The sequence below is a fragment of the Pseudopodoces humilis genome, chromosome 1, assembly GCF_049639895.1.
Source record: "Pseudopodoces humilis isolate 2021_Gansu_Grassland_sample_001 chromosome 1, ASM4963989v1, whole genome shotgun sequence".
NCBI lineage: Eukaryota > Metazoa > Chordata > Aves > Passeriformes > Paridae > Pseudopodoces > Pseudopodoces humilis.
The window spans coordinates 60,971,650-60,998,563 of NC_142200.1; the positions used below are offsets into that span (position 1 = coordinate 60,971,650).

At 36.5% G+C, this 26,914-nt stretch overlaps 1 protein-coding gene across 1 annotated transcript in view; it reads right to left on the reverse strand.

Annotated features, from left to right (window-relative positions):
* Positions 1-26,914, reverse strand: part of GABBR2 (gamma-aminobutyric acid type B receptor subunit 2) — a 458,385-nt gene that overhangs the window by 35,138 nt on the left and 396,333 nt on the right. Inside the window, exon 15 of the mRNA XM_005517349.2 lies at positions 4,417-4,527. Coding sequence (XP_005517406.1) covers positions 4,417-4,527 — 111 coding nt within the window. The remainder of the gene's footprint in view (positions 1-4,416; positions 4,528-26,914) is intronic.

Sequence of the window (26,914 nt, forward strand, 5' to 3'; positions counted from 1 at the left end):
TATAATCACAGAGATCCTATAACTTACATGCAGTAGTTTTAAGAATTGATTTAGAAGTTTTTTGGACTGCTGGGCTTAATTGTTGATATTTATTGGAATTCTGGCAAAGCTCCACTTAAGATACAAAGAGGCCATATGGGAAAAGAGAAAGTGGAACAGCCCCAGTGATTACAGAGCTATTACCGTAATTTCTATCTAAGCAAATTAATGAAATGGCTGACACATGAACTCAGCCAGTAAGTGAAAAAAAAAAAAAAAAAAAAAAGGATAGAAATATAATTCAAATTGCTATTATTTTTTTAAATGGGTTTTCAAGACTGAATAAAGGTAATTACATTCATGCAGGATAGATGAATTTCTCAATAGTGTTTGTCTTAATACCGCACAGTATCATTATTTAAATCCAGAATGCTATAAAATCAATACAACAAATTATAACTGATTGAAATCTATGTGATGGATCTCTACATATAACTATTAATGAGAAGCTACTGAAAAAAAAGGATAGTTTTTAAAAAAATTCTAACTTAAGCTGTCCCAGATATGTACATTGACTTGGAGGAGATAATAACATGACTGAAAATGATACAGAGGAAGCAGAGGGGAAGAATGGTAGACAACTCACAGAAAGATTGTTAGAGAAATCACAGAAATTTGGCCAAATGCAAGGAAATTTGCCAAGAAATAAGAACATCAGGTCATTTTAGAGTAAGAGGGATAACATATATACAAGACCCACCAAAGTTCAAGGCTTGAAAGTAAGACAAATTCAGTTTAGCAATCAGAAAGCCTCAGGAAGCAGAGGATTCTTTCAGACTTGAAATTAAGATTGAACATTATGCCAATTAATATTAGTTGAACTAATACTTTCTTTGGCTCCTAAATAAATTACAGGGTTGTTTTGGGCAGTATATCAACTACAGTGAAATGTTTCAATATGAATCGTTAGAGGAAAATAAATTTCTTATTCTTAGTGGCATTTATCAAGTCCCATGATGAATATGCATTATTTTTTTTTCCTATCTTAGTCATGAAATACTGATATTTTTATTCTTGGCAAGGTTAGCTAAGGACAACACATTAAAAATAATGTATGAGAAATGGTCACTCTAATTAGTTATGGCTTAAAACCTCCTCAATTAGCACAAGGCAAAAGTAGGATTTCGTACAGAGCAACAGTGAAGCTCAAAATATAGTTTTGCCTCAAAAGGCTGTTTCTCAGTAGCTGAGTAACAAGTACCTACAATAACATGTCAGGGACACAATGAAACAGATGCACACCTTGAGTCTAAAGTTAACTCAAAGCATTATCAGGAGGAGAGGAATTAAACAATAGACAAGACTACTATGTGTGTGATTAATAAGCAAAGAGGAGCCCAGTCTGGCTGAGGTGAGACAAATAACTCATACCCCTCAGAAAGATGTTAGTGCACTCCCTAATAATGCACCACCAGCAAGTTTAAAATGGTGTACTTTCGATCATCCTTTGGAATAAATGAAAGAAAGGTGCTTTTCAACTATGTCTGTCTCATCAAAAATCAAAATACTGCAACTGACCAGTCGACATGCAACTGATCTAGTTGACATGGTGGTGTTCAGGCATAGGTTGGACTCAATCTCAGAAGCCTTTTTCAGCCTAATTGATCCTAATTCTGTGATGGTCAACATGTACACACAGACAGACCTTGAACTTATATGCAGCCTTTTTGGAGCTGAACTTGAGATGGGAGAAAACAGTGAGTCCTCTATGTATGCAGAAACTGGGGAAGACTAATACATTGGTCATTAAGAAGATTAATAAAATGGTAAAAGGCAAAATTTAGGATGGTAATTTTCCTGTTATTCTGTAGTCACCTGAGGAATCTGAATCTAGTAACTGAGAAGCCTTCATGCAGAGTAAGCATTTCCTGACATTCCTTCAGAGGAAATTGAAGAATTGTGAATCTGCCTTTTAGAGTTTGGTTACTTTAATGTAGAGGGAACCAGTGTATCCTGTCAAGTAAAGCCTTCCCTTATTTTGCCATTCCTTGCATTCCCTGCCCTTTCTTGCCCTTCTGTGCCCTGCCCTACCGTAAATGATTTATTCACTGCATCAGTATGCTTAAGACATCAGAATGGACAGGATTGCTTTTACTTCAAGACAAGAAAGAAAGGGACTTTTTCAGGTTAACCCCATTTTTTGTATTCCCATTTTGAGACAAGAGGTCACAGTAAATAATTTTGGCCCAAGCCATTTCACCTTAAATAATGCACTGTGCCCTAATTAGCAATAATAGCTCTTAAGTATATAGCATGTTAAATTAGATATGTATTTTGTTATTAAAAATCACAGAATTTGTTATTAGATAAACCTATATAAAATGATACAGTAACATGAGAGGTTCTGTTTTATTGCTCTGAAGGCAAGGTGTGTATGAAACATCTTTGTGTATGAAACATGTACAGAAACATCTTTGGTGATGAGATAAAATGCATCAATTCTATTGTCCTCATATCATTCATTCACTCATCATAGCAATTATTTAAATGATTCAGATGAGTACCTTCCTTTTCAATATGTAGTGATTTGTGTGTTAAGAGGGCACTGGAATAATAAAAAGTGTGTATTTCACTGGTGGTTATGAAACACTGTGTGTCTGAAATTAGTGAGTAATGGCATAAGTAAAATAAATAAGGTATTAGTAGCACTTAGGCTAAATATTATAGATATACCACAAACTAAGAAATTCAGTAGTGAATTGGGTAATTCAAGCATGCATATATGCACATATTATTGTCAAATAATGTAATGACATTTGCAAAATAAGTTTGCAAATCACAGTTGCAGACTTAAAGAGAGTCACAAGATACCTTGCAGAAAATAGTCCAACATACATGCTGACAAACCAATCTAGGGCAAAGGACTAGATTTGACTACTGTCTAACACCACTTAAACTTGAAACCTCAAAGAAAGTTGCCTGAGAATGTATCTTTAAAATATTTTAACTGAGAACATTGATGAAGTTATTTAAAAAACAAAAAAAACCCCTACCATTTGTTTGAATCCTACCATGGCCCCAGTGCTGGTCAATGTCATGGCTCCCAACTTGTGGCATCCTTCAGGACACAGATTCCTTGATGCTGTGCTACATGCCAAAGTTAATGTACATCCCCGAGCTGACCAACCAATAAGACATACTGAAGTGTGGAATCACTCCTAATTCCTGATCCCTTTGGAGGGAGCACATATGTCCTAGCTCTTTATTTCACAGCCTGCTTGGACATTCTCTGAAAAGGAGGCATCTACACATAAAGTTGTCTTTATTTTTTTTTTCTTTTTTTCTTTTTCTTTATTAAATGGAAAGTTGAGAAGGCTTCCTTTTGGCTAGTAGCTTAAGGATCAGAGCTCTCACCTGAGACATTTGATGTTAGTGCCCCCTTGCTTGAAGGCTCATCCCAGCAGAGTGGTCTGACCCTCAAAGCAACTGTTTAGAATTTAAAGAAACAAAACTTGTCACCCCTCCCTGCTGAACGTCTTATTGGATATTTAAAGACTTTTTAGCCTGAAAAATGCAGCACAAAGAGCAGCAGGACTCATCAAAGCAGTCATACATGGAGGAGAGGGAAGAAGGGGACTCCAGGCACCAGCAGCTCCCTCTGGGCATCAGCAGCAACCATGCCAAGTGGAAGCAGCTGGTTCAATCTTTCCCCGGTGTCCTAATGAACCAGCATGCTCCAAATGCCCAGAACAGATTGACCCCTTCAGGCAGTGTAGAATAATGTCTATCAGGCTTAGGATCCAGATGGGGCTCAACCCGAGATAGGTGTTCTGCTGGTCAGTGCTGTCAATATCAGATGTTTTCAAAAACCTTCAGGCTCAGGAGTTTTTAATCACTAATAGTCACCTATACAGTTTCTTTTTTCTTCATATTTTCAAGCCTCAGAGTTCCTGATTCCTGAGGCCTGTTTCAGTTACTAAATCTTTTTCTGGAGATGAGCCTCAGCAACAAAAAGGTTATTTTGATTCAGGCCCCAGATTAATCCGCATCTCATGACTATTCCTCAAATACATTAGCAACTAAGAAGCAAACATCTTGGACAACCTAGTTCTACCTTTTTGGAGGACCTACAAGAATCTGGACGATTTGACTTCTTTATTTACAAAGTTGTCTCATTTATTGACCCATCTTTTCACTACTGAACTTCTGTTTGTGGTATATCTATAATATTCAGCTTAAATGCTACTGATGTCTTATTTATTTTACCTATGAATATATCCACATATTACTATCTAATGAACAGATGTGATTATAGAAGTTGCACTTGAGGCAGTTTTTACTCACTCCCAGCCATCAGGAAAGCAAATATAATTCAGTTCATGCCTATCAGTAAATAGCAGCTTGCAGTCAGTGCTGTGCAGAAGAAGCTGTGCTTACCATCAGCAGCCCTTTGTAAGCATAGACAATCCCAAGCCAGATGGTCATGTGGGTGTTTTCGCAGTGCTCCAAGATTGGTCGGATGGAGATATCTCTGCCCGCAGGGTCCGGCTGCAAAAAGAAAAGGTGAAATATTTGGACTTAGATTTCCTTTCACACATCAGTGGTACTTAGCTCTATTTTCAGTAGATTGAGGATGTGTAGGATATAGAGTGGACAGCATAAGAGTAACATGTGATGAGAGCAGACCAATGAACCTGCAGAGAAATACAGTGAAAAGCAAGGATCTGAGGAAACAGCTGCTTGATAGCTGCTACCTGCTGAGGTCACATCTACTGCAAACCTGAAAGAAAATATCTGAAGTCACTCTGTATTTAACAGTGTCAGTCATATTTATCAGCTTTTGGACATCTACTTTTTCTATAAGGCAAACAGCTTGAAAGCACAGGCATGAAAAATAATGTATTTAAATTTCTCTTTCACCTGCAGTTCTTGTGTCACTGGCAAATGGCTGATAAACAATTTATGAAGCATTGCTGTGTTTCAGGTGGTTTTTCATTGATAACCATGAACTAAATCAAAGACCATTTACTATGGAAAATATACCAGTAGCTTAGGAGAGATCATAAATCATCAATAATAACAATAACAACAACAACAATAATAATAATAATAATAATAATAATAGTAATAATAATCTTTTAGAGCCAGTGATTACCCTTGCAAAATGAAATATTGCTGGAAGCTTTGCAGCTTTCCATTTATTTTGAAAAGGAGATTGTATAATATTGCAGAATCAAGAGGGCTTGGAGGCTATTAGAACTGTTTGTATGAAGAAGAAGCAATAACGAAGATAACAAAGACTCAGAGAAGTCTGCAAGAACCACACCTTGGCCTACTCACTTTTTGTTTCTAATGGACAGAGGAAAGAACAAAAGGGGCTACCAGCTACTATGCTTTGTACAATTAGGAAAGATATTAGGGTCTGGTCAAACTTCTAGACTGCTTGTTAATGGTGTACATTGTAAAAGAACACAAGGATCTTGTATATGATTCTAAGAGAACTTGTTTTGTTTATGTACTGCAGAGCACTCCTGCCATTGGCTATTCTGAGATGCATGTACCTACATTCTGCTGTGTTTACAGAAAATGCTGGAATACTGGAAACTATTTTTCCTTTCTACTTTGAAAGACTGGATTTGAACTTCAGCCAAACTAAGATCAACCCAGACGTAGCTTTCTGTACCTGGTTGTCCCAGTGGGTTTTTCAATTTTCCTTTTATACGAATTACAAATGTAAAAGTCTCATGCAGAAATATAATGATTATTATATAAGGAAAAATAATGCTTTCACCAACTGAAAAGTAGAGTTGTACATGGAAGGACTTTGGGGAGATTTGAATAATTTCCTAAAGCTTTTTTTTGTTTCTCCTGATGATGTATGACTTCTGCTATGTATTTCAGTGGTCACAGAAATAATCTTCAGTTCACTTTCTTACACTGGTGTTTTTGCATGCGAGGCATATCCCCTGATCTCATACACTGTAAAAAAAATAAGAAAACCCAAACAACCTTGTGTTATGATACACTGCACGTGAAACTATTCACAATTTTCTTTGCAAAGCCCTCATTAGGCAAGACATTAACATTTAAAGCCTTTTCCTACCTTGAACTTCTGTAGAAATCCTAAATGGAAAAATAAAGCTCTTGGAAGAAAAAGGTGTCCTAAAATAAAATAAGATAAAAAGCAAGGCAGCAATATTAACTCTCCCAAAGAGCTTATGACTCCATCCTAATGGTTGTTGATGGCAGGCAAACAACCATTAGCTGAAGAACTGAAATGACTGCAAGCATTAAGTGTCATCACAACAAATGTTTGTCTGGGGATCAGTTGAACTACCTCATTCTCCCTGATCAATGACAGAAGCCCGGTGCTAAAATTTAGGTGCACTGAAAGCACATTTTCATGTCAAAGTTACAACCTAATATGTTTAACATCATTTTTTTCTATTATGTAATAAACTTCACAGGACAAATCCTTCACACTGAGCTCTGAATGTGTTGCTGAAGTGTCACCAGGACTGTACTACAGAGAAATTTTTCTAAAATTCTAAATTACATCTAAGCCTGCCAAAAGCTCCCTCTCTCATGGTCTGGAATTACAGAAGTGACATCAAATTTAAGGTTTTGATCATCAGAGTACTTTCCTTTGTTTTTTTTCCTTCACACCAGTAAGCCAGTGCAGGACTGTCTCTTTGTTTCCCCAGTTCCACATCTCTCCTGCCATGTTCTTCTATTTCAATTTCCCACTTTTCTGAAGCAAGAAAGTGTATAAATAATGAGGACTTTCAGCTGGTGTGATGCATGATGTCATGTGGTTTTTTTTTTCCTTGTTCCTGGATTGAAAACTAATCACACCTGTACTGAAGGGTTCTTCCACTTTTAAGTAACTATAAGTAATTCAAATAATTCCTTGTTTTGAGTAATATTACTGACATGAGAACTCCTATTTGGTTTGTGGCAGATTATATGTTTATATAATTTTATATAATTTAAGTATTCTCTAATGAAAATTTATTTCAAAACTGGAAAATATATGTCCATTCATTACATACTATTAGAGAATAAACATAATTTCCTTAGTAGGAAGATTGTCAGATTTTAAGAGGCATGATAGTTCAAAATTGATGTTAATTGAGTAAAAAGGTGTGTTCAGATTTTCTTTGTGAGACAGGACAATCTTGTGAAGTGTTCTAGGTAGAGCAGGGAAAGAGAATACTGATTGAAGCAAAAGTGTACATGAGGCAGCACTTCTTTCAAAAGACTTTCGAGACCTTCAAGGTGGTACTATTTTAAACAAAATTTGCTGAGGTCCTGTGCATGTGGGGTTAAATAGTGGCAGGTATCAGTAATTTTGAAGTGAACAGATTTTGCTGATTACTTATCACTATGGCAAAATGACATTCCTGTTCTACTGCTTTTAATTTCCCATTCTGTTTCTTCACTGATTTTGCATGAATTAACTAATCATAGCAAAAAGCTGGGTTAAAAAAACATATGATATTTTCTGATGTCAAAAGAATTTTTGAAAACTCTACAATTACAGCTGAATGGGGCACTTGACTGACCTCTCTAATCATCCACCATTTGTGCACTTTGTTATTGCTTTAGAGAGGATGACAACATAAATGCTACCAGTGATTATATATGTACTGGAAATTTGCCCTTTCCTTTTATAGAAAACAATCTCAATGCCCTTCAGATGTCATTCTCAAAAGCCTGAAGACCTCCTATCTTGTGATTAGGCTGAAGCTTTCCTACCTCTTCTGAAACCTAATAAGGTTTCTGACATTGACATCAATTTCTGGAGTGCTTTCAGCAGTTGAACATAAATAGTTTAATCTGTTCACTTCATACAAGGGCTGTGTACTATCACCACTAAAATGCTTGTTTTACATGAGATCTGCTAGGTCTAGAAAGCAACCCAAACCAGTGAACAGATTACCCACAGAATGCTGATATCCCCTGTGTGTGTGTGTGTTTAAACTATTAGTCAATTCTGTAATTCTGTTGCTTTTTCATTTTCTTCGCTCTTCAGTCTTCTGGGAGGGCTGGCAGATCTTTGTCATAACAGGTGAGTGATGGCCTAGGTGGGAACTGGGAGAGTGAGAAGTAAAGCTTAAAACTACAAGGAACCATTGGGGAAAGCTCCTTTTTATTTTCAGTGTATCTTTGACTTATTTTGTGTCTTTATTGCTATTCCTTTTCTGTAGCTTCACAAAGGTTTTTAGAGGAGGAAGGGTCTAGGTGGGTGTGGAACATAAGGTAAATAGTTGCAGCTTCTGTTTACCATGTTTAAAGAAAACTATTTCCCACAGTATAGGAAAATGCAGGATCATACTCTTCTGTCACACTGTTAAAATGGCCTTCATGTACCATCCCACTCTGTTTTATTTTCCCTTTAAATGGCTTCAATTGAACTGGCATAATGTCTGTATACTACAGCTAGTTTGCAGTGTGAATTAGCTATCTCTGGCATCTTCAATTTGGCACATTTAGTAGTCATATGGAACTTACATGTGATTCCTTGTCTTAAAACTCAGACTTTGCTAAATTAGAAGATTGTTCTTACTTCTTAAATTCACTCTTTTTTTTTTTTTTTTTTTTTTTCTCCCCCAAGGATAATTATAGTTGGATTATACTCTGAATTCCGTAAAGGTGTTTCATAAAAGGACTCAAACAGTTTGAGCACGCAGTGTGAAATTGAGAGCCAGGATCTTAATTACTGATGAAAAGAGAAGGATCAGACAATGTCAACTTTTTGATTACTTAATAATTTGTGGGTATTTTTAGAGCAAAACAGCTGATATGAACAGTGATATGAAGAAGAGATTTTCCAGGAAATGGATCTCTTCTTTTTCATGTATTTTTTTTTTTTTTTTTTTTTTTACTTTGTGCAGTCATACTTTCCACTAATGCAAAATAGGAATGGCTATACTAAGCTAGGGTAGCTCATTTGGAATGTCTTCCAATTAAAAATTTGGTAGGCAACCTAGAATAATAAGCAACCTTGTTTGTCTTTGTTGATACCTGAGCTTAGGTCTGGGTACATTACAGATCCCACTATATGTCACAGAGTATCCCAGCAAAGCACAAAACTGTTACTGAATTCTTGCAGTCCAGTGATCAATTTAATTTCCCTTCAATGCTAATTGAGAGCTTCAGACATTTCTGTAACATTCTAATGATTGAAAGATGAACTATGAAGTGTTTCAGGACACAAACTCTCTTACATAAACCTGAACACGCAATCCTTGCCTCTGTGACATGAACTAAAGGGTATCTTTAGGTTATCCAGGGGGATTAAAGGGTATCTTCTGCTTCATTCTTTTTCTCGTTATACTGAAATCCAGTTCACCATCCCACCTGAGTCAATGGACTGGACTTTAAGCATTGGCTGGCTTCACAAACACTTCAACAATTAAACTATTCCCACAATTTAATATATCAATATATATGTTTATATTGTAACTCCTAAAAATCTTAATTCCAAGGAGTATTTTAGTCTGAGACAGTGATTCAGTAATGGTTAGCTAGCAATCATGACACAACAAAATGACACTTCCTGGAATACCAACATGAATAACCTCTTTTTTTTTATTCAGTCACTTTTCTCAATTTGGTTTTCTAAAATATAAAGAAAATGTAAGCCATGTAAAGCCAAGGAAAGGTAGTGATACATTTGGGGCCTTCAAAGATACTGATGTTGCTATTTTACATCCCTCAACTTGTTACACATACAGAATCCAGGCCTAAATTTCCAAGTGAATGGGAGCGAAGAAAGTCAGGAAACCTGCCCTCCACTCCTAAATATATTAGAGATAACCACTGTAGTTCCTATTATCCCAAAAACCTAAGCTTTGATAATACAGACATAGTGATATCACCCTGCAATATGTCTAAAATAAACCTACTTTTTAGGTCCCCATCTGCCTCTTGTACAAATAATTCCATAAATTAGTCAGCATACATACTGTAAATTAGTCTGATTTAAAGATGACAAAATGCCAGAAGAGCTATTTATAAGCTTTCATACCATGAATTTGTCCATACATTGATTTGTAGAGAAAATCTCCCATCAGCATTATTTATAACATCACTTAATAACTTTTATTTTACTTAATAACTTCTATTTTCCTGTGGTGATGGTTCATTTTTGTTTAAATGAAACTGTTTTCTGAGACTCAAAAGGTTCCCAGAGATTTCTTGCTATTTTTATTACTGTCATCTCCTAATACAAACAGTTTCACTTATTTGTATTAACACAAAATGAAAAATAGTAGTTTAGACTGAATCAAGAAACCGCGGTGATCCCTGCAAACAATCGCAGATGAGCAAATGAAAGGGACAAGTCAAAATTCTCTTGAATCATGGAGAGTTTCAAACAACTGTGACTGAGTCTTCCCCCTCTGCACTTAGCTATCGCTTCTGTAGAAATTTTACATCATGTTATTTCCTCAGAGAATGTTGCCCCAATTGCATATCTAGTGAGGGGATGATGAAATGTTTCTGTGTATGTGCATGGAGACAGAGGGACAAGTGTTACAAAGACTCAATAAAGCACTCTCAGCAGTCGAACATGTGGTTTTCTTTGAAGGGAGGGCAAGGGGCCAAGACACATAAGAAAAGTAGGTCAGAGGAATGAGGAACTCTGTTACTGCCCAGACCCTCTTGCACTGTACAGAAATGTACAGTTCCTAGTATCAGCTTCATAAGATGAATATTTTCCCCTCCTTTCTTGTGAAGCTGCCCAGAACTGTGGTTCACAACCCAGGCTTCTAGTTTTTTTTCCCTTTCCTAGTTAGATTTCCTGCTATGCTGAAGGCCGTGCTCAGCACTCCTTTTGGTGCCTGGAAAAATTCAATGCCTCCTTGCTTATGGTAATGGAAACCGACAGCATTCTTGGGAAGGACAGCAAAGGCAGAAAGGAGAACAGTAGAGTGAAACCCAGGGACAAACTCTTTGGGTGGCCCCAGCTGGAACCAATGTAGAGGCTGTTTTTGTAATTAATTTCCTAGTGGGTAGGCTTTGAGTTGGAAGCAAGGATATGACTTACTGCCCATTATGCGGCACTCAGAGAAACTGGATTTAACACTTTTCCTTTAAGTAAGCCAGACTTGCACCCAACAACTAACAGAATCCGTCATCAGCTGCTTCTTCCTATGAGAAAAATCAGGTCCTCAATTGAGTCCCACAATTTGGGTCAAGGAGGACAACAACCTCACTTCTACAATTGTCTCATATTTTCTGTTTAGTGCTATAATTCCCTTGATTTATGGATCCTGGAAATATTTATCATATGCTTATTTGCATTGTAGTGACACCAAAAAAAAACCAAGTGGACACCGATTTAATTCAGAAAAATCCATTCCCTAAGAGGATTTAAAAACATATATATCACTTGTGGGAGAAGAGAGAAACATAAAGTAGGGTTGTATGACATTTTCAGAGGCAATTGTCAGCAGAGACCACTGCCACCCTATGCAGGCACTGATAAATGAATAGTTTCTGGGCTGTGGCAAATAAAAAAAAAGATTATTTCTCAACATTAAGGACCATTTCAATTTCCCCACTTGTCCTTTTATATTCTCCAAAATGATAAGATGATGGTCCATCAACCTATTGGAGGATTTTCCTGCTATTTTTATGACTGCACTAAAATGTAATTGAGGAACTGCTGTAGAAAGGGGAGGTCTTTCCTTTGTTTTCAAAAATTTTGAGCAGAATCTTAAATTTCTAAATCCTAATATCAGCTTAATAAGTATATTCCATAATTTCATCATGATAATTGAAGCAGAAACACGTAATTCTCTTCCATAAATCCTTCTAAAAATAGGTAATTCAACTTCCCCAACACAAAAGCTGCTTTCTCCTAAATTCTTCAATCAATTCCCAGTTTCTTGTTGACAGTCAAACATAAGGTGCATCTCAATATACAGAAGTACATGAAAACATTTGTCTTTCTTAAAAATTTTGAAGATTTTGATTTTTTTCTCCCACCTTGAAACACTAGTAATCTCTCAGATATAAACATTTTTACATACAATTTTCATGCAAAAAATGAGTGGATGAATAAATCAGTAAAGGTCAGGTCAACAGAAATATTTTGATTACTTCAGAAGATTTGGTTTGGTTTTGACCTTTTAAAATTGATAACCTTCTTTGATATAACCTAACTTCATTTTGATAAGAAAGGTCATGTTGAATTCAAAAGAGATGTTCTTTAGTTAACAAAGGTCAACAAGAATATTTTAGCCCTTTGATACCAAAATAATTCTGCACGGGGAAACTGACTGAGATTACCTTTTTTATTACAAGTATATGAATCTTATGGCTACTCCATGTTTTCTGAGAAAAGTATCTCAATACTTAAGGAATATCATCAACAATTAGCTTGTAAATCCATGGTCTTGATGGATTACTTCAGAAGATTCACGCTTGCCAATATAACTGATCCCATATTAGAGCAGTGACACCAATGACTGAACCACACACCTTTGCAACTTTTACAGACACAATTATACCAGCAAAGTTTACAGGTGAAGGCAGGTGATTAAAGGTGTACAAAGTATGCCTTTATCTTCTGTAGAGTCCTGTTTCAGCAGTGAAAAATGTAAGCCTAAACAAACTAAAATTATACTTAGAATCTTAAATCAATTTCTGTCCTGTTTTAAAGAAAGACTCTGAAATGAGGATTAATATTTCATAGTTATATTGACATTAGAGTTAAATGAGACTGTCTTTCTAACTGTCTCATCTTCAGTAAAACACAGAATATAAATTTTCATTGCATTAACTCCAGTTTGAAACAAAACATCTCTTTTAGAAAAAAACCATCCTGTGACAATAAACCTATATAGCTCTTGGTGAGCCAATTGTATTGAGTTCAGAAAAAATAACCCTAATTTTGGTTCTGATTCCTAAAATGAATTATCAGTTTCCTTTAGTTCTTACTATGTTTTGTCTACTGAATTGAAAGGCTGCATAAGAAAATTCTGTTGCTGTGCTGGTATTTACAGATTTTGGCCCAGTAAGCTCTTAATGTATGTCATAAACTACATCTTGAGCTGGTGTTTCACTGCCAGCATGTTTTATCTTTCTTTAACATGCTGTATTGGTCTTCACTGGACCATTGGACCAGCACATTTCCTGAAATCTAAAGAGTGGAATGGAGTATGCTCAGCTGATCATAGCTGCCCTACAGACATATCCAGGATTAACATCACCATGACACCCCATGTCAAGTTAGACCAAAGCGTACACACGTAACCAAAGATGCCACAAAATCTCTCCATTTTTCTTCTCTCTATTCTAAGTGAATACAGAAATGTGAAGATAGCTTGAAAGCTGTAGAAAAGAAAAAAGATAATCTTGAAATCTTACTCTTGTTCAGTATTTCTCTTGATTTCATAGGAGCAGTTGACATGAGTGAGAACCCATAATAGTTGCATTAAACTACCTTAAAAGCTACATGCCCCCAAAACACAAAAAGAACAGCAGTTACAGGGATTTTTGATTTTTCCATTACATTTTTCTTCTGTAAATAGCTATTTTCAGTGTTGCCACTTCTATTGACGTTATTCGCAGTAAAGCAGGTAGTCATGGGAATTTTTTCTTTCTCGCAGTTCAGTAAAACTTTTATGCAACATTTTTCTTAAATAATTTATTTTCTTTCAGCATCTGTCAGAACAGATTTCATTTAACACAAGTCTACCACACACTTTAAATGTTGCAGGTCCTTTGCTCTGGTATACAACAGAAGAATGTTCAGTTGAAAAAGCAAGACAACGTGAAACAAAACCTAGCAACCATAAAATCCATTCCATATTTCCATAGATTTATTTTTTACATTGTTAAACTTTAAATCATATAGGTTTTCTTTTGTTTTTGAAGCATACATATGATAAATATATATACAGATATATCTATGTAGCACAAGCAGATAACTCTGAACCTACTCTGCCTTGAAATTTACACATATTCTTGATAATATTAGTACAATTGATTATTCTTAAGGTGATGTTTCTGAGAATTCTTGCATTAGAAGATCTGGAAAAGACAAAATGCTTATTTTTTTCAAGATAGAAAGCTATAGGAAGCATTGATCTGATCAATTTCCATTTCTTTTCTATAGCTAAATATACAGTGTATATCCATAGCTTTACATTTTTTCTCTTGTCATCTGAACTTGAAGTTATCCTGGAAGATAGAGATGATCTTACCTACAAGCATCTTCCCAGTACAGGTGTACATACTGTGTCAGGTGTCAGCATGTTTCAGGAAACTGGATTGTTCCAGTGTTGGAAGCAAAGCCTGTAAGCTTTGCTGGACTTGAAGCATTCCTTGAGGTGATTATTTCCATGGTAAAGTGCTTCCTCTACATCTATCCATAATTTTTTTAATAGGGTGTAGTTAGCAATTTTATCATTCCTCCTGTTATTTTTTCAGGAATGTCTATTCCATAGTTTTATTTTGACAGGTGAAGGTGTGTAATTCTTCTAGAGCACTTCCAGAGCTGACATGAAAGCCCTTAAAAAATCTTTCTCAGCATAGCCCCTGACAGCTTACATTTACACCCAAATTTTAATTTCTGAGATCAAGGCATTGAAGAGAAACAGTAAGGGCTTGATGCCTTTGTTCTTGACACCACTTTTCACATCTCGCTAAGAGACCAGCAGAGGATGAGATAAGCACAGGGAGACAGGCGTTATCAGCATGAGGGCAGGAAAAGCAGCACATTTCTGAGCAGTGATGGCTGGTGTCAGCCTGGTTTGTCTGACTTGGCACTCACCTCCTTTGCAGTGTTCACCTACAGCCACTAACCAGCCTGTCACGCACTTCAGAACAAGCCCTTCTGTTTGAGCTATCTGAGCAATTATTATGCTGTCCCCATCTCCTCTTTGAGGCTGCAGTGTGGCAGGGCTTTAGGAGAGGCAGGAGGTGTGACCTTCTGGCAATTTGCACTGGGCTGCGTGTGGCAGTGCTGGAGGGCTCCTCGGAGCAGGACCAGCCAAAACATCTGGGTAAGCAGCAGTGGTGTGGCCCCAGGAAATCTCAGTTTTGCTGATGTGCATTGAGGAGCTGAGGAAACTGCAGAACAGAGCTCTTAGTTGATTCTCCCTAAAGTAAATCCACACTGAGAACCCTGGAGCACCTATGGTAAGAGCCAACTGATCCAACTCAGTATGATGAGATGTCTTAGTCCTCTGCTAGAGTAAGATTTCCTACCACTGAGAAACTGAAGCTTGAGGTGGTATTCACAGCTCATCTGAGGCTTGAAAAAGTGTCAGCAGTGACAATTCTTGGTCACTTGGTCTTGAGTTTCTATACAGCAGAGTAGACTTTTGGTAAATACTCAGAATTTTAAGTAAGAATCTCAAAAATACATCAAGGACCTTGGGAGAAATCCTGATTCCTAATGGAATGAGGGAAATACAGAAAACTCAAGAAGACTGAAACCTCAGACCATTCTGGCTCAAGAAGACTGTGGGGAAGAAAGGAAACTGTGGTGAACATTTTTGCCTGCTAAATTAAGAAAAAAGGGAAGAGAGAGCTAATGCAGAAAATGGACAGGTTCACATGATCCCCCTAAACAGCATTTCCTTCTGTCACCAAGTGGGGTATGAACTGACTCAGCTTCAATCCCATACAGGATCCCCCAGTTAACACATGTAAACCAACATATATAAACTAAAAAAAACAAAGAATTCTTTCTGCAGCCTGATCAATATTAATAAACAAAGTATCTCTTAATGAACTTTTGTAAAAGTAATTTTTTCTTTTTGAAATATGTTTGTGTAAGTAAATGGTTATTTCCATGGCAACAAAGCCTATAATCACCTTGATATTGCTTTATGAATACATCAGTCATTCAATACAACAAATTAAACAATAGCAATTACTGGTTAGACATGGAAAACTGCTTTCTTAAGGGGTGGTTGAAGGCTATGAAATCTACCTTTGTGTGAATCAGAAACTATATTATAATTATTATAGAAACAGCAACTCCTATAGAGGCAAAATACAAATGTAGTGTTTTGAGCTTGACTTAACAAAATCTTAATTTGAAAAATACCCATCCAATTTTACCCTCCAGGGATGAATGGATAGGGAAAGACATGTGAAAGTTTTTCATACATTTGTTTATGAATAGACAAGTATATCCACCACTGAGCAGTGATAGGATATACTCAATGGGATGAACAAGTGTAAAAATTTGAGCAGACCATGCTTTAGCTAACCTGTTAAAACACAGGGATTTATATATATCAGATAGTGAATAAGTAGCATGGTTTGTTTGCATACAATTGAGAGATTGGAAAATTTACTGTTTATGAAAAATTTTAAAAGCACCATCAAAGGTGTACTCATACTATTCTTTTCAGGGAAAAATCCAAACAAATGCTTACCTTAAATTTCAAAATATTGCAGTTTTACCAGGACTTCTAATCACAGCTGAAAGTTACATGAAACCATTCTGTACCGACAGTTTATGACAGCCTTCCTCAATTAAATTGAAACATCTTACAAAATAATTCTTTTCTGTAGTAATTTGGACAAATTGTGGAACAATTGATTAAGCAAAGAGTACCTGAATAACTGAATGTAGTGTTTCAAAAGGAGAGAGTCCCCATTACACAATTTGCATGTTAAATTGTACCTTAGCACCAGATGAGAAAACTCTCACAAAATGTCCCTATGCATTTAAGTTTTTATGGAGGCATATTAACTTCTTACCGTTCTTTAAATACCCTTTTTCCCCTGAAGACATGAAGTCTGTGGTATCTCGATTCCTGTATCTGCTAATTATGACTAAATAAAAGGTTTCATTTTTCAATGTATTTTCAAATACGCTGCTTTCAAGAATTGTATCAAATATAATAGTCACAATATGCAATTTGGGTTGACTCACAGGATCATGAGTCTAAACATTGAGATATGCATTGCTCATGTGTGAATCAAATCAAACCCTGAGGACCAACATCTCTTGTGACAAGCAATAAGAAGCTTCCTCCAATACTGGCTGATCTATATTAGCTGTGCAAATATGTTCTTTTTAATTAACTAGCATGCAGATGTTATAGTTCAATTTCTATTCCCAACATATTTTCTTTCACAAGTATGAGCTCTTGTACTCTCTTTAATAGGCTCTATGTTTGCCAAAATAGTCTCCAATGAATCCAGTAACGTTTAACTCCATGGTTAAAATCATTTGCCTATGCCATGGGTTACAAAGACACAGCCTATTGCTTACAGATTGAAATCAAATCCACCAGGTACCATTTGTTGCTTCTGAGTTTTGGTTTTTTTTTTCAGAGCACTTTACTTAATTGACAATTAATATAAATAAATACCTGAAATTCCCTGATAGAATAAAACCTGCCTATATGGAGATATAAATACTGGCATCTCCTAGCCTCCTAGGTTTATCTGCACACGTGAATGGCTATCTTCAACCCTTAGATTTCCAGCATTATCTAAATGAAAAAACAAAAAGAGAAATGATAAATTCTCAGATGAAGGACATGACTGAATGTACTTTTTTTCTTACCATCATTGTGTCATTTTTTTTTTAATGCATGATGAGCACTCACATCTGTACAAAATAGTGTTTAAAATGGGTGCGAAAGACAGGCAGGTTCAGGCCATGTTAGCAGAGGAAATTTATTTTGTGTGCATGGGCAATGGCAAACAAACAGGGTATGATGCTATTAAACTTATCCATTAAAGTGGCTGTCCAGCAGGGTTAATGTGTCTTTGCTAAAGGGTGCAAAAGGGTGTGTTTTTCTAGCTCTGCAGGGAAGTGCAGTTCAAAGTATATTATTGTTTTGGATCCAGCAGCCATATCTAAAAATTGATTGCTGTAGTTGTTCATTCCTGTCAGGCAGCTGCTGGGGTGGGAAGAGCATCTACTCTAGCTGTAGCAGGCCTTCCCTAAGGTGGATGGGAATCTTACTTTTCATTTTAGTGAAGTCAAGATTATGCCTGTGATTTTTTACATTTTTCAAACCCAACAGGATTCCTACAACTCCAACTATGAGTCATCACCTGCAGCACTGCCTGGGCTGGGCACACCTATTCAAAGCCCTCTAGCCTTGTTACCCACCAGTGGATAGAGCACATCAGGCACACTTTTGCAGCACTTCTGATGTAGTTCCACTGAAAAAGTGTATCTAAATCCCAAGTGCACAATCCCAAATCAAAATGCTGATGCAGGCAGGCAGACAGACAAACATATATTTCCTTTTCATAAGTCAAGGCTTAGATTAAACTGAATAACTTGATTATTAAAGGTGCATGTACATTTGTATGTGTACAGTTTCACATGACATATCTCTGATAGAGATATTTTTAAGAGGAAATTGACTTTTAAGAAGCTGCAATTTGAAGGTTTAGAGTTTTTCTTTTCATTTACATTAGAATGCTGAACTATAATTTAACAAGAAGATCAAAACAGAAAACTGAACCACCTTACAGAAGCTGTCTTTCAAGCATGAAGAGAGACTCGAAATGTTTCTTCAAATTGCAGTCCTCAGGCTGATTGGACTATGTCAGCATCACCACAGACAGAAACCTGGAGGGATATTTTGGCTATACCCTCTCTAGATCTGTGTTTTTTAACTCGTGTCAAACAGTGATAGCAAACTATCAAGTATGGTAAGGCTGATTTGTGAGGGTAGCTCCCATGTACCCTAGTACACAGCACCAGTCACTCCTGGTAGTGCCTTACAGGCATTGCACCCAACTGGTCCCTTGGAGTCCCATGGCATGTGCAGGTACTGTGCAGCAGGTCCAGAACTTCCTGAAGGTGATCAGGAGAGAATACACAGTGCCCTGTCATCTGCCTAGTACACAGAGCTCACAGAGCCAACAATCTGAGTGCTTAGCAAAAATCTGAGCATCTCTCTTCTCCCAAGGATTTCTTCTTATGGCCAAAAGAGTGTCTTTTATGGAGTATAATGCAAAGTGTATACTTTCAAGTCCTTAGTCTGTCAAAATTCACAGTGCATGGAGAATGGGGGTAGAGGAGTGGAATTTACCCAGTGTGCTTTTCTGTCTTTTTAAGTACATCTGCTAAAGAACATCTGTAGCTCAGTGGACAGACTGTTGCTAGGACAAGATTTCAGGCTATTCACCTAATTCCAACTTTGGGAAACCATGGAATAGCTGAGGTCAGAGGGCACATCTGGAAGTCATTTTGTCCTCTCTGCTTCACACAGGACCAGCTAAGGTAAACCACATGGTGTGATCGATTGTGGTGGTACCCAGCACCTTCCGAGAAAGCACAGGATATTCAGCTTGTTTGCCCAAAGCTGGCCAAGCTGTAGTGCTGCAGGAAAAGACAGGGCACTGGTACCACAATTACCTCAGGCCCACGTTTCTGGCTTGTCCTGAAGTTTGCACAGGAATACTTTGGAATTCAAGTGTGGATTTTGATCTGCACTCAAAATGAAGTATAGATATGCCAGTGGAATATTCCAAACACAGATCCACAGGAAAAAAAAAAACAACCCCCATGTTTTACCTTCTGCTTAGTCTTCATGTATATGTCTTTCCCCGTAACATATGTCCCCAATTCCCAAAGTGATGGGTATATTGAAAATTTATGCATGCTTTACATTTAATTTAAGCATTTCCATAGCAACTCCTACATTTCAGGATGTTTTATCCCAAGATACAGAATATATTCATTTCAGAAAAATTTCCCAGGCTGTATTTAGCCACATTCATATATGAATTTCTACAATTTAATTTTCAATGAAAATTACCCTATCATCTACCAGAAGCAAAAGTTTTAACAAACAGATTAACTTTTATGACTTCTTTCATCTTGCTCTGTGTTTAAACCATTAGTCCTGCATCAAATGGAGCTAATGAAGCCTGATTGCTCAGAATCAGGGTTTTTGTTTGATAGATTCAGGTGTTTTATAAAGTCCAACTTCAAAGGAATAAATCAAAGGTGCCTCTCCTCCTCTTTTTCTCTCCCTCTCTTTCTCTCTCTCTCTCTATTCCCCTGGCTCTTTCACACTGCTGCTCTCCTGTCAGGAAATTCTAAAGGATGAACATGCTTTCCAGAGGCCTGATATTCAACCAGTGTATATTATCACACGATGATAGAGAAATCAAATATATATATATATATATATTACTGTCTGCTGAAGTCTGTAACAAAATTAGAGGAACTTGCGGTGATGTATGATGCACGTAGCAGTAATGAATTGATGACCCATACTTCTATATGGGTGACCTTAAACTGTATTTAAAAACTTCTGGGTTTCAAGCAAGAATAAAAAAACAACACATATATGTGAGGAAATACACATACAAATAAAGGAAAATAGGAGAGGTATGGGAAAGAAGATCTTCCTTGCAAATTTTCACTTGTTTCTCATCTAATTTTGAATTTCATTCATTTTGCCTTTCTAAATGTAATTTCTGAAAAGGATTCCACTACTTCAGGCTAGACTTCCTGCCCCTTTGCTATCACAATAGCAAATTTTCATAACATCTGATTCCTGTTCCAGGACCACGGCTGGTACAGCACACATCTCTTACACGGGTATGCCTTCCTGAGCAGTCAGCATAAGGCAAAAATCTAATGGAGGGGAGGTGAACAAAGCATTCAAATTTGCCATCAGGTTATGCACACATCACCTGCATTTTGTGCAAGCAGGAATGCCTAAGCCAAGGGGTGAACAATCAGGCTTCCCATGCTGTCAGGCAGTAACCCGATGCTTTACTTGCCTGATGTACCTGAGCTGCTCCGTAAACAGCAAAAAATAACCCAAAAATAAGTGGTGGCACACTTGAATTTGTAACTTACACATTTCTTCCAGTTCCATCACTTTCATGCAAGAGAGTGAGTTAAGAGAGAGATACTCGCAGATCCTGGCAGGCTCCAGGACATAACCAACAAATAAATCAATTAATTTAACCCTAATGCAATTATCTGCTTTAGATGAAGGGTGATTTTAGCTTGCTGGATTCACTTATAAGATCAAACAATTATCCTAATAAGTTTATACTGTTCTAAAGATGATAGCATTCTCAGTGGCCCTAGTACAACTCCAATGGCTAGAGTGAAGCTGCTAGACATAAATTTATTACATAAATGAGAGCTGCTTTCAGTCAGGCAGCAACAATTTGATCTCCAATTAAAAAAATAATCTTTAAAAATAAAGCCTGGCATTACAATTAATCTGCTGTTAGATGTGCAGTGAACGTGCACCTGTAGCACTAAAATGACACTCAGTTTTTGGGTGGAAATTTCAATAACAGATTCAAAATTGAAGCCATTTCCTTTGGTTTCCATGCCCAATCTGTTTTAAGTCACAATGTCCTTAGGAGGGCAGACTATGTGTGAGGCTCAAAGCAAGAACCTAGGATATTAAATCTTACAACCTAAAGATGTGCTGCTTATTTGTTTTTTCCTAAAGACAGGGTAGTGAGGAGGAACAATATCAGACAGGGATTTGTAAAAAACTACCACATGCCTTTAATTAAAGTCTCAGCTCCTGATCATGCAAACAGTAAGACTAAGGTACTTCTCCAAGAAATGTGATCAAAGCCAGTATAAAAAATTTGTAAATGTGCATACTGTATTTCCACAGGTTACTAAAGAGACTACTATATATATATATATATATATATATATATATATATATATATATATATATATATATATATATATATAGTATATATCTGATATCTGTTTTTAGTCCTCTCATACAGACAAGACTGCAAAGAGAATATCAGATGGAGGAGTGCTCAGCCTGTGAACCCTGGCAGAGTTGGAAGGGCCCAGTAGCTCAACAGCAAAATTTAGGCAGTTCTACACTCAGCGCTTCATCTGAAAAGTTAAAAGCTAGGTTTTCAGAAGCCTGAAAGGAGAAGTGGTAGCTAGACTGAGGTTGGGTGAATTTGCACCTAGGGGCCTATGAGACATCTAGGCAACTTAGAATTTAAATAATTTTGGAGTCCTGACCCTGCATTCCCACATACCTCCTGCAGTGCTTTAGCTATTGCTGGCTTTCTCCAGCACCACCATGCAACAAATACTGTCAACACACTAATCCCCAGCTCCTTTTCTTCTGCTTCCCTTGCAACCATTGATCTTCTGTTCCAAGGAGTTCCCCTGCTTAGTTCTGAATGTTTTCCATGTAGCTAATTAGTTTAATTCCATGCATCCCTGGCATTTGTGGACACTTTCCTTGTTTACCATTTCCTTCCCTTCTGGTGGCAAAGGTAAAAATGAAGCAGCCAGGTTTTCAGGAGGATGAGAAAACCTGGGCAGCACCAGAGAGGCTGCCACATCACCCATGCAGCCCAGGGCAGCTCAGCCCATGGGAGGCTGAGCGACAGGCAATCTTCTACTTGCAGTGAGTGGGAAAGAGAAATAGATAGATAAAATAATAAATAAAATAATAATAGAGAGAAGGTTGGAGCAGTACAGCTACAGAAACCTGGTAATTGCCTGCTGTATCCAGAGCTCCCCAAGCCAAACAGAAGCTATTATGTTTAACTTCAAAACTACATGTGTATTCATCCCATCTGAAAGACATACTTGGCAGGTTAAAATTATGGCCTCTAAATCATAAAAAGTATTGAACATATAATACTGAAGGAAAGACATGGCAGCTGAAGTTAATAAAATGTTGGTGATGTATTGTTTCAGCTATCCACGCATAAACTGGTCAAAAGTCACACTGGGACAAAATTTAGAGAAGTAATTTCTTTACAAATTAAATGACTGCCTCAAGCAAGACCTAGTTCTGAGTACAGAGAGGAAGGAATGAATCTTAACCAAAAAATTACTTCAGCTAAGATAAATTTAGACATTATTATTCTGAAAATATAAAGCCTACACAGATTAACAGGAAAAAAGTCGAAGTTAGTAATTGATTTAATTATTTCAGCTCATGTTTATTTGCATCTCAGTTCTGATACTAAGTCAAGAAGCAGAAGTTTTTCATAGCAGTAACTAGAGTGGAATCTTAAATGGTAATTATAACCAGTTTCCTTGAAGGAGAATAGATTAAGAAACAAAGAAATTCCTATCTATATCTATCATGAAAATTCCAACTCAGCTCAAACACAGGCATTAGAAGAAGAAAGAAAACATTAGATATTAGAAGAAGAAAGGAATAAATAGGCAATTCTTCCAAGTGTTAGATGGAGGGCATTCTCACTAAGGTCAAAGACAACAAAACATAACAAGTAAGGAGAGAACTATCAGAGATGCTCAAGGACAAATTTACAAAGAGAACAGGAGCACTGATTTTCACGGATACATGTCCATTATTTTGATATCACCAGTACCTGTGGCAGGCCAGCTCTGTAGCCAAAACATCCCCTTGAAATTTCAGTTTCCTCTACAAATATTTCTAGTAGGCACCTCCACTTTGGCAGTGAGGTGCATGCATGGCACCTCAGGACATCTGTTCACCTGTAGCTTTCCTTATAATGAGCCTTACCAAAAAATCTTCCCAGCTGACTGATATGTGGGGCTTGATCTTCTAGTTCTGCTTTGGCAGTACCTACCCCTGTGTGAAACACAGCCTGTGGGAAGGGCAGGGAGGCATCCTTTTATTCTTCCCTCCCCCATCCCATGTTGTCTATTGGGATGGAGTACGGATGAAATCAAAACTTGCTTCCATGACATCAAATTTAAACCAGCATCTTCCACTTCTGCAAGCTAACTTGCTGAAGCACAATGGAGTTTAAAACCTTGTACTCAAATTGGGAAGATGAAGAAGCATGAGAGAAACTGCTACCTCCTTGTGCCCCATGATGTACAGCTGTCAGCTGGAGGAGAGGAGGTGCTGAAATGAGGCACCTCAAGACCTAATTTGGGGTCACACATTCCATTAATTAGCGCAGGCATTTGGAAATGGACCTAGTTCTCTGTGTGGCTGAGCAGCAGTGAAAGAAATGGGTATAAAGATTAGGAAGGAGGTTAAGAAATTTTGAGGCGGTGTGCTGGAATACAGAAATCACTGGCCATTGAGTGTCTCTAATCCTTTTCTATTTTTGGTCTAACACTTCATCCTTGTTGCACAGAAATCCATCCTGCCAGCAGTTTCACTGGCTTTAAGGAATAAAACAAGTTAAAAATGTGGTAGAAGTTGAGGTAAATCAAACATTTCCTGAAAAAATTGCTGTACGACTAAAATAATCAAGAGAGTAATAAAACAAGGTGGCATCAGGGTCACCAACACTCTCAGCTACCATCAAAAGGTCTCTTCATACTTTTAAAATAAAGATTATTTATTTATTTATTTATTTATTTATTTATTTTCTGTGTGCTTCCTTGCACACAGTCAATATCTAATTTCTCCTGAATAGGAGTAATGCTGTCATACCAGTCACTTTGAGAAAATATGGTGACAGGGAGATGTACATGGACTATCTACACTGACTGTTGGAAATCATCCATTTAATCAACAGTGCCTTTAATTTGTTTCCTGAGGATGAAGACAGCTTCTACAGCTAATCCCAGCCTTAAGTTCTTAATATTCTAATCCTTCTCATACATGGACAACACTTAATTAGAGGTAAGCTGCATTTGGTAGAATATGAAACTGCTCAATTATCTGTGTCACCATTCAGTTGGCTGGAAAAAAAAAAAAAGAGAAGAAAAACCATGTGTTTTTCACAGGAATTTTTTAAGAATGACAAGTATTATAACAAAGAAATATTACTATTCATCTTATTATGAAGTAATAAAAAACTGTATTTTTAACCCTCCCTTAGAGTGAAGAAGTGATAACCTAAAATAGGGTATCTTATGGACATTTTCCCACTCCAATCCCATCAGCAAAGATGTCCAGTGTAACTTGAAGAAAAGAAAGATTTTCCCATTTTAGTGGTGGGGAACTGTGAAAGACTAAACAGATTATTCAAAGTTATGATGGGAATTATGACTACACTCAAGTGGACTTAATTGGAATCCTGAGTAAGTTATCAGACCATTATGCTGATCTTCTACCCTGTTTATCAATAGCTTTAATTGCATTTTGTACTGAGTATTGTAAGAACTCACGAGTTCCTTCTCCAAAACACTTTTCCATGGCATAAATAACAATTCTTGAATTAGTATCAAGGACAAACTTGGTAGGAAATGAAGCTTTATCCTTAGACTTTGATATCTAAAGTGCATCTGAGAAGTGGGGTGGGAAAAGGAATGACCTACCCAGAAGTGTCATGACAACATATAAGCAGCATAAACTTCTGCTGTGGTAACAGAGTTGCTTATTTTACATAAAGAATTAACTCATTACTGCTAGTAAAGAAAAATTCATTTAATTGAGTGGTAATTAAACAGAATATTACAGAAGTCAGTTCTTCATTACTGCTGTTGCTATATAGAAGTACAATTTATATTTCACAGACAGGTGTGAATTTACACTTAAAACCATAATTTGTTTCCCTTTTTTTGTCACCTCCTAAGGGTAACTAATATATCTGCACTGCACCATGACAAAGACAAAGGAACTGTTAGCTGGAACCTTACTTCCAGAGGTATTTTGCAAAATGTCCAAACTTACTAGCTAACCATATTTCCAGGAAAAAGAAAACAAAATCTTTCTCCCAAGGTACTGGAATTTTGTATGAGGGAGTGGCAAAACCTTTATTACTTGTATCAAGGTTGCAGTATTTTTCCTTCTTGAGTTCTTGCACAAGTTACTTCAACAGGTTATTTACGCACAGTCTGCAAAGCATGCCTTCTAATCTCTTAAAAATGTGTTGATAAAATTAATACTTTGGCTGACAGTTTGCTGATGTCACTTAGAAGAGTAAATACACTGTTTGGCCTTTTTCACTGTTAATTATTTTTTATACTACTATCTTATTGGCTCCTAAGTATTTTCTGAGTTTTTAGAAAGCATTTGAACTAAACTCTTTTATGGTTTTTGTTATCCTCCTACAGTCTGAAATTTCTCTTTCATCTCTCTGATCTTGCCTCCGTATATATTCCACTTTCATCACTGTGTGCCACCAACATCTACCACTCTTGTCAGCTATAAAATTGCTCTTCAAAATGGAAACTCTTATATTAAGTTTCTGTTTGCTGCCTTTCCCTCAGTCCTTTTAAGTTGTCTCACAATAATTTAAATATAACTGAAGTTAGGGACAGTTATAAGTTTTGTTATGTAATATCTGCTTCTAAACTTGTTGAGTAACTGTGAACTTCATACTGATTTTGAGGTATTTAATTGTTAGATCAAATGTATATTTATATTTATATCTATATTTATATTTATATTTATGTCTATATTTATGTCTATATTTATGTTTCTATTTATAGTTGTATTTGAATTTATGAATATAATAATAAAATATAAATATTTTATTATAAATTACATAATTTAAAAATATTTATATTTTTTTCTAACCAATAGATCTATGAAGGCAACATCTTCTGATCCTTTATGTGCTTTTTGAACTACAATAGCAGGACAAAACCACCATCCTCTGACTTTCACTATTAAAATGTAAAGTAACTATATCGTCACACATTTTTTTTGTAATAGAGTAATGATTGCCTGGATCACTGGTTTATGTAGTACATATAAGGTCTATTATTGTGATATATTTTTAATTTTGTATCTTGTGAAAAGAAAGAACCTGTAAGAAAACCTTTGGAAAATGTATCAAGTGCTCAAACCTGCACACTTTCAAATTTTGCTGCTCTTCATACTTTTACTCTGGTATTTCTGACAATAGAATATTTCAGTATATTCTATAAAGCTTTAAGAAACTTGAAAGCTTTAAAGAAAATATAAGGGACAAGAATTTTTTGATGGTTTTACGATGTCTGAAAGGAATGGTAATCTTGTATTCTTTCCAAACACCTGAAAGTTATTTGAAGACAGGTTATTTCAGCTTCTACAGTGCTTCAAAAGTGAAACTTTAAAGGTATCCTCCTTGACTACTA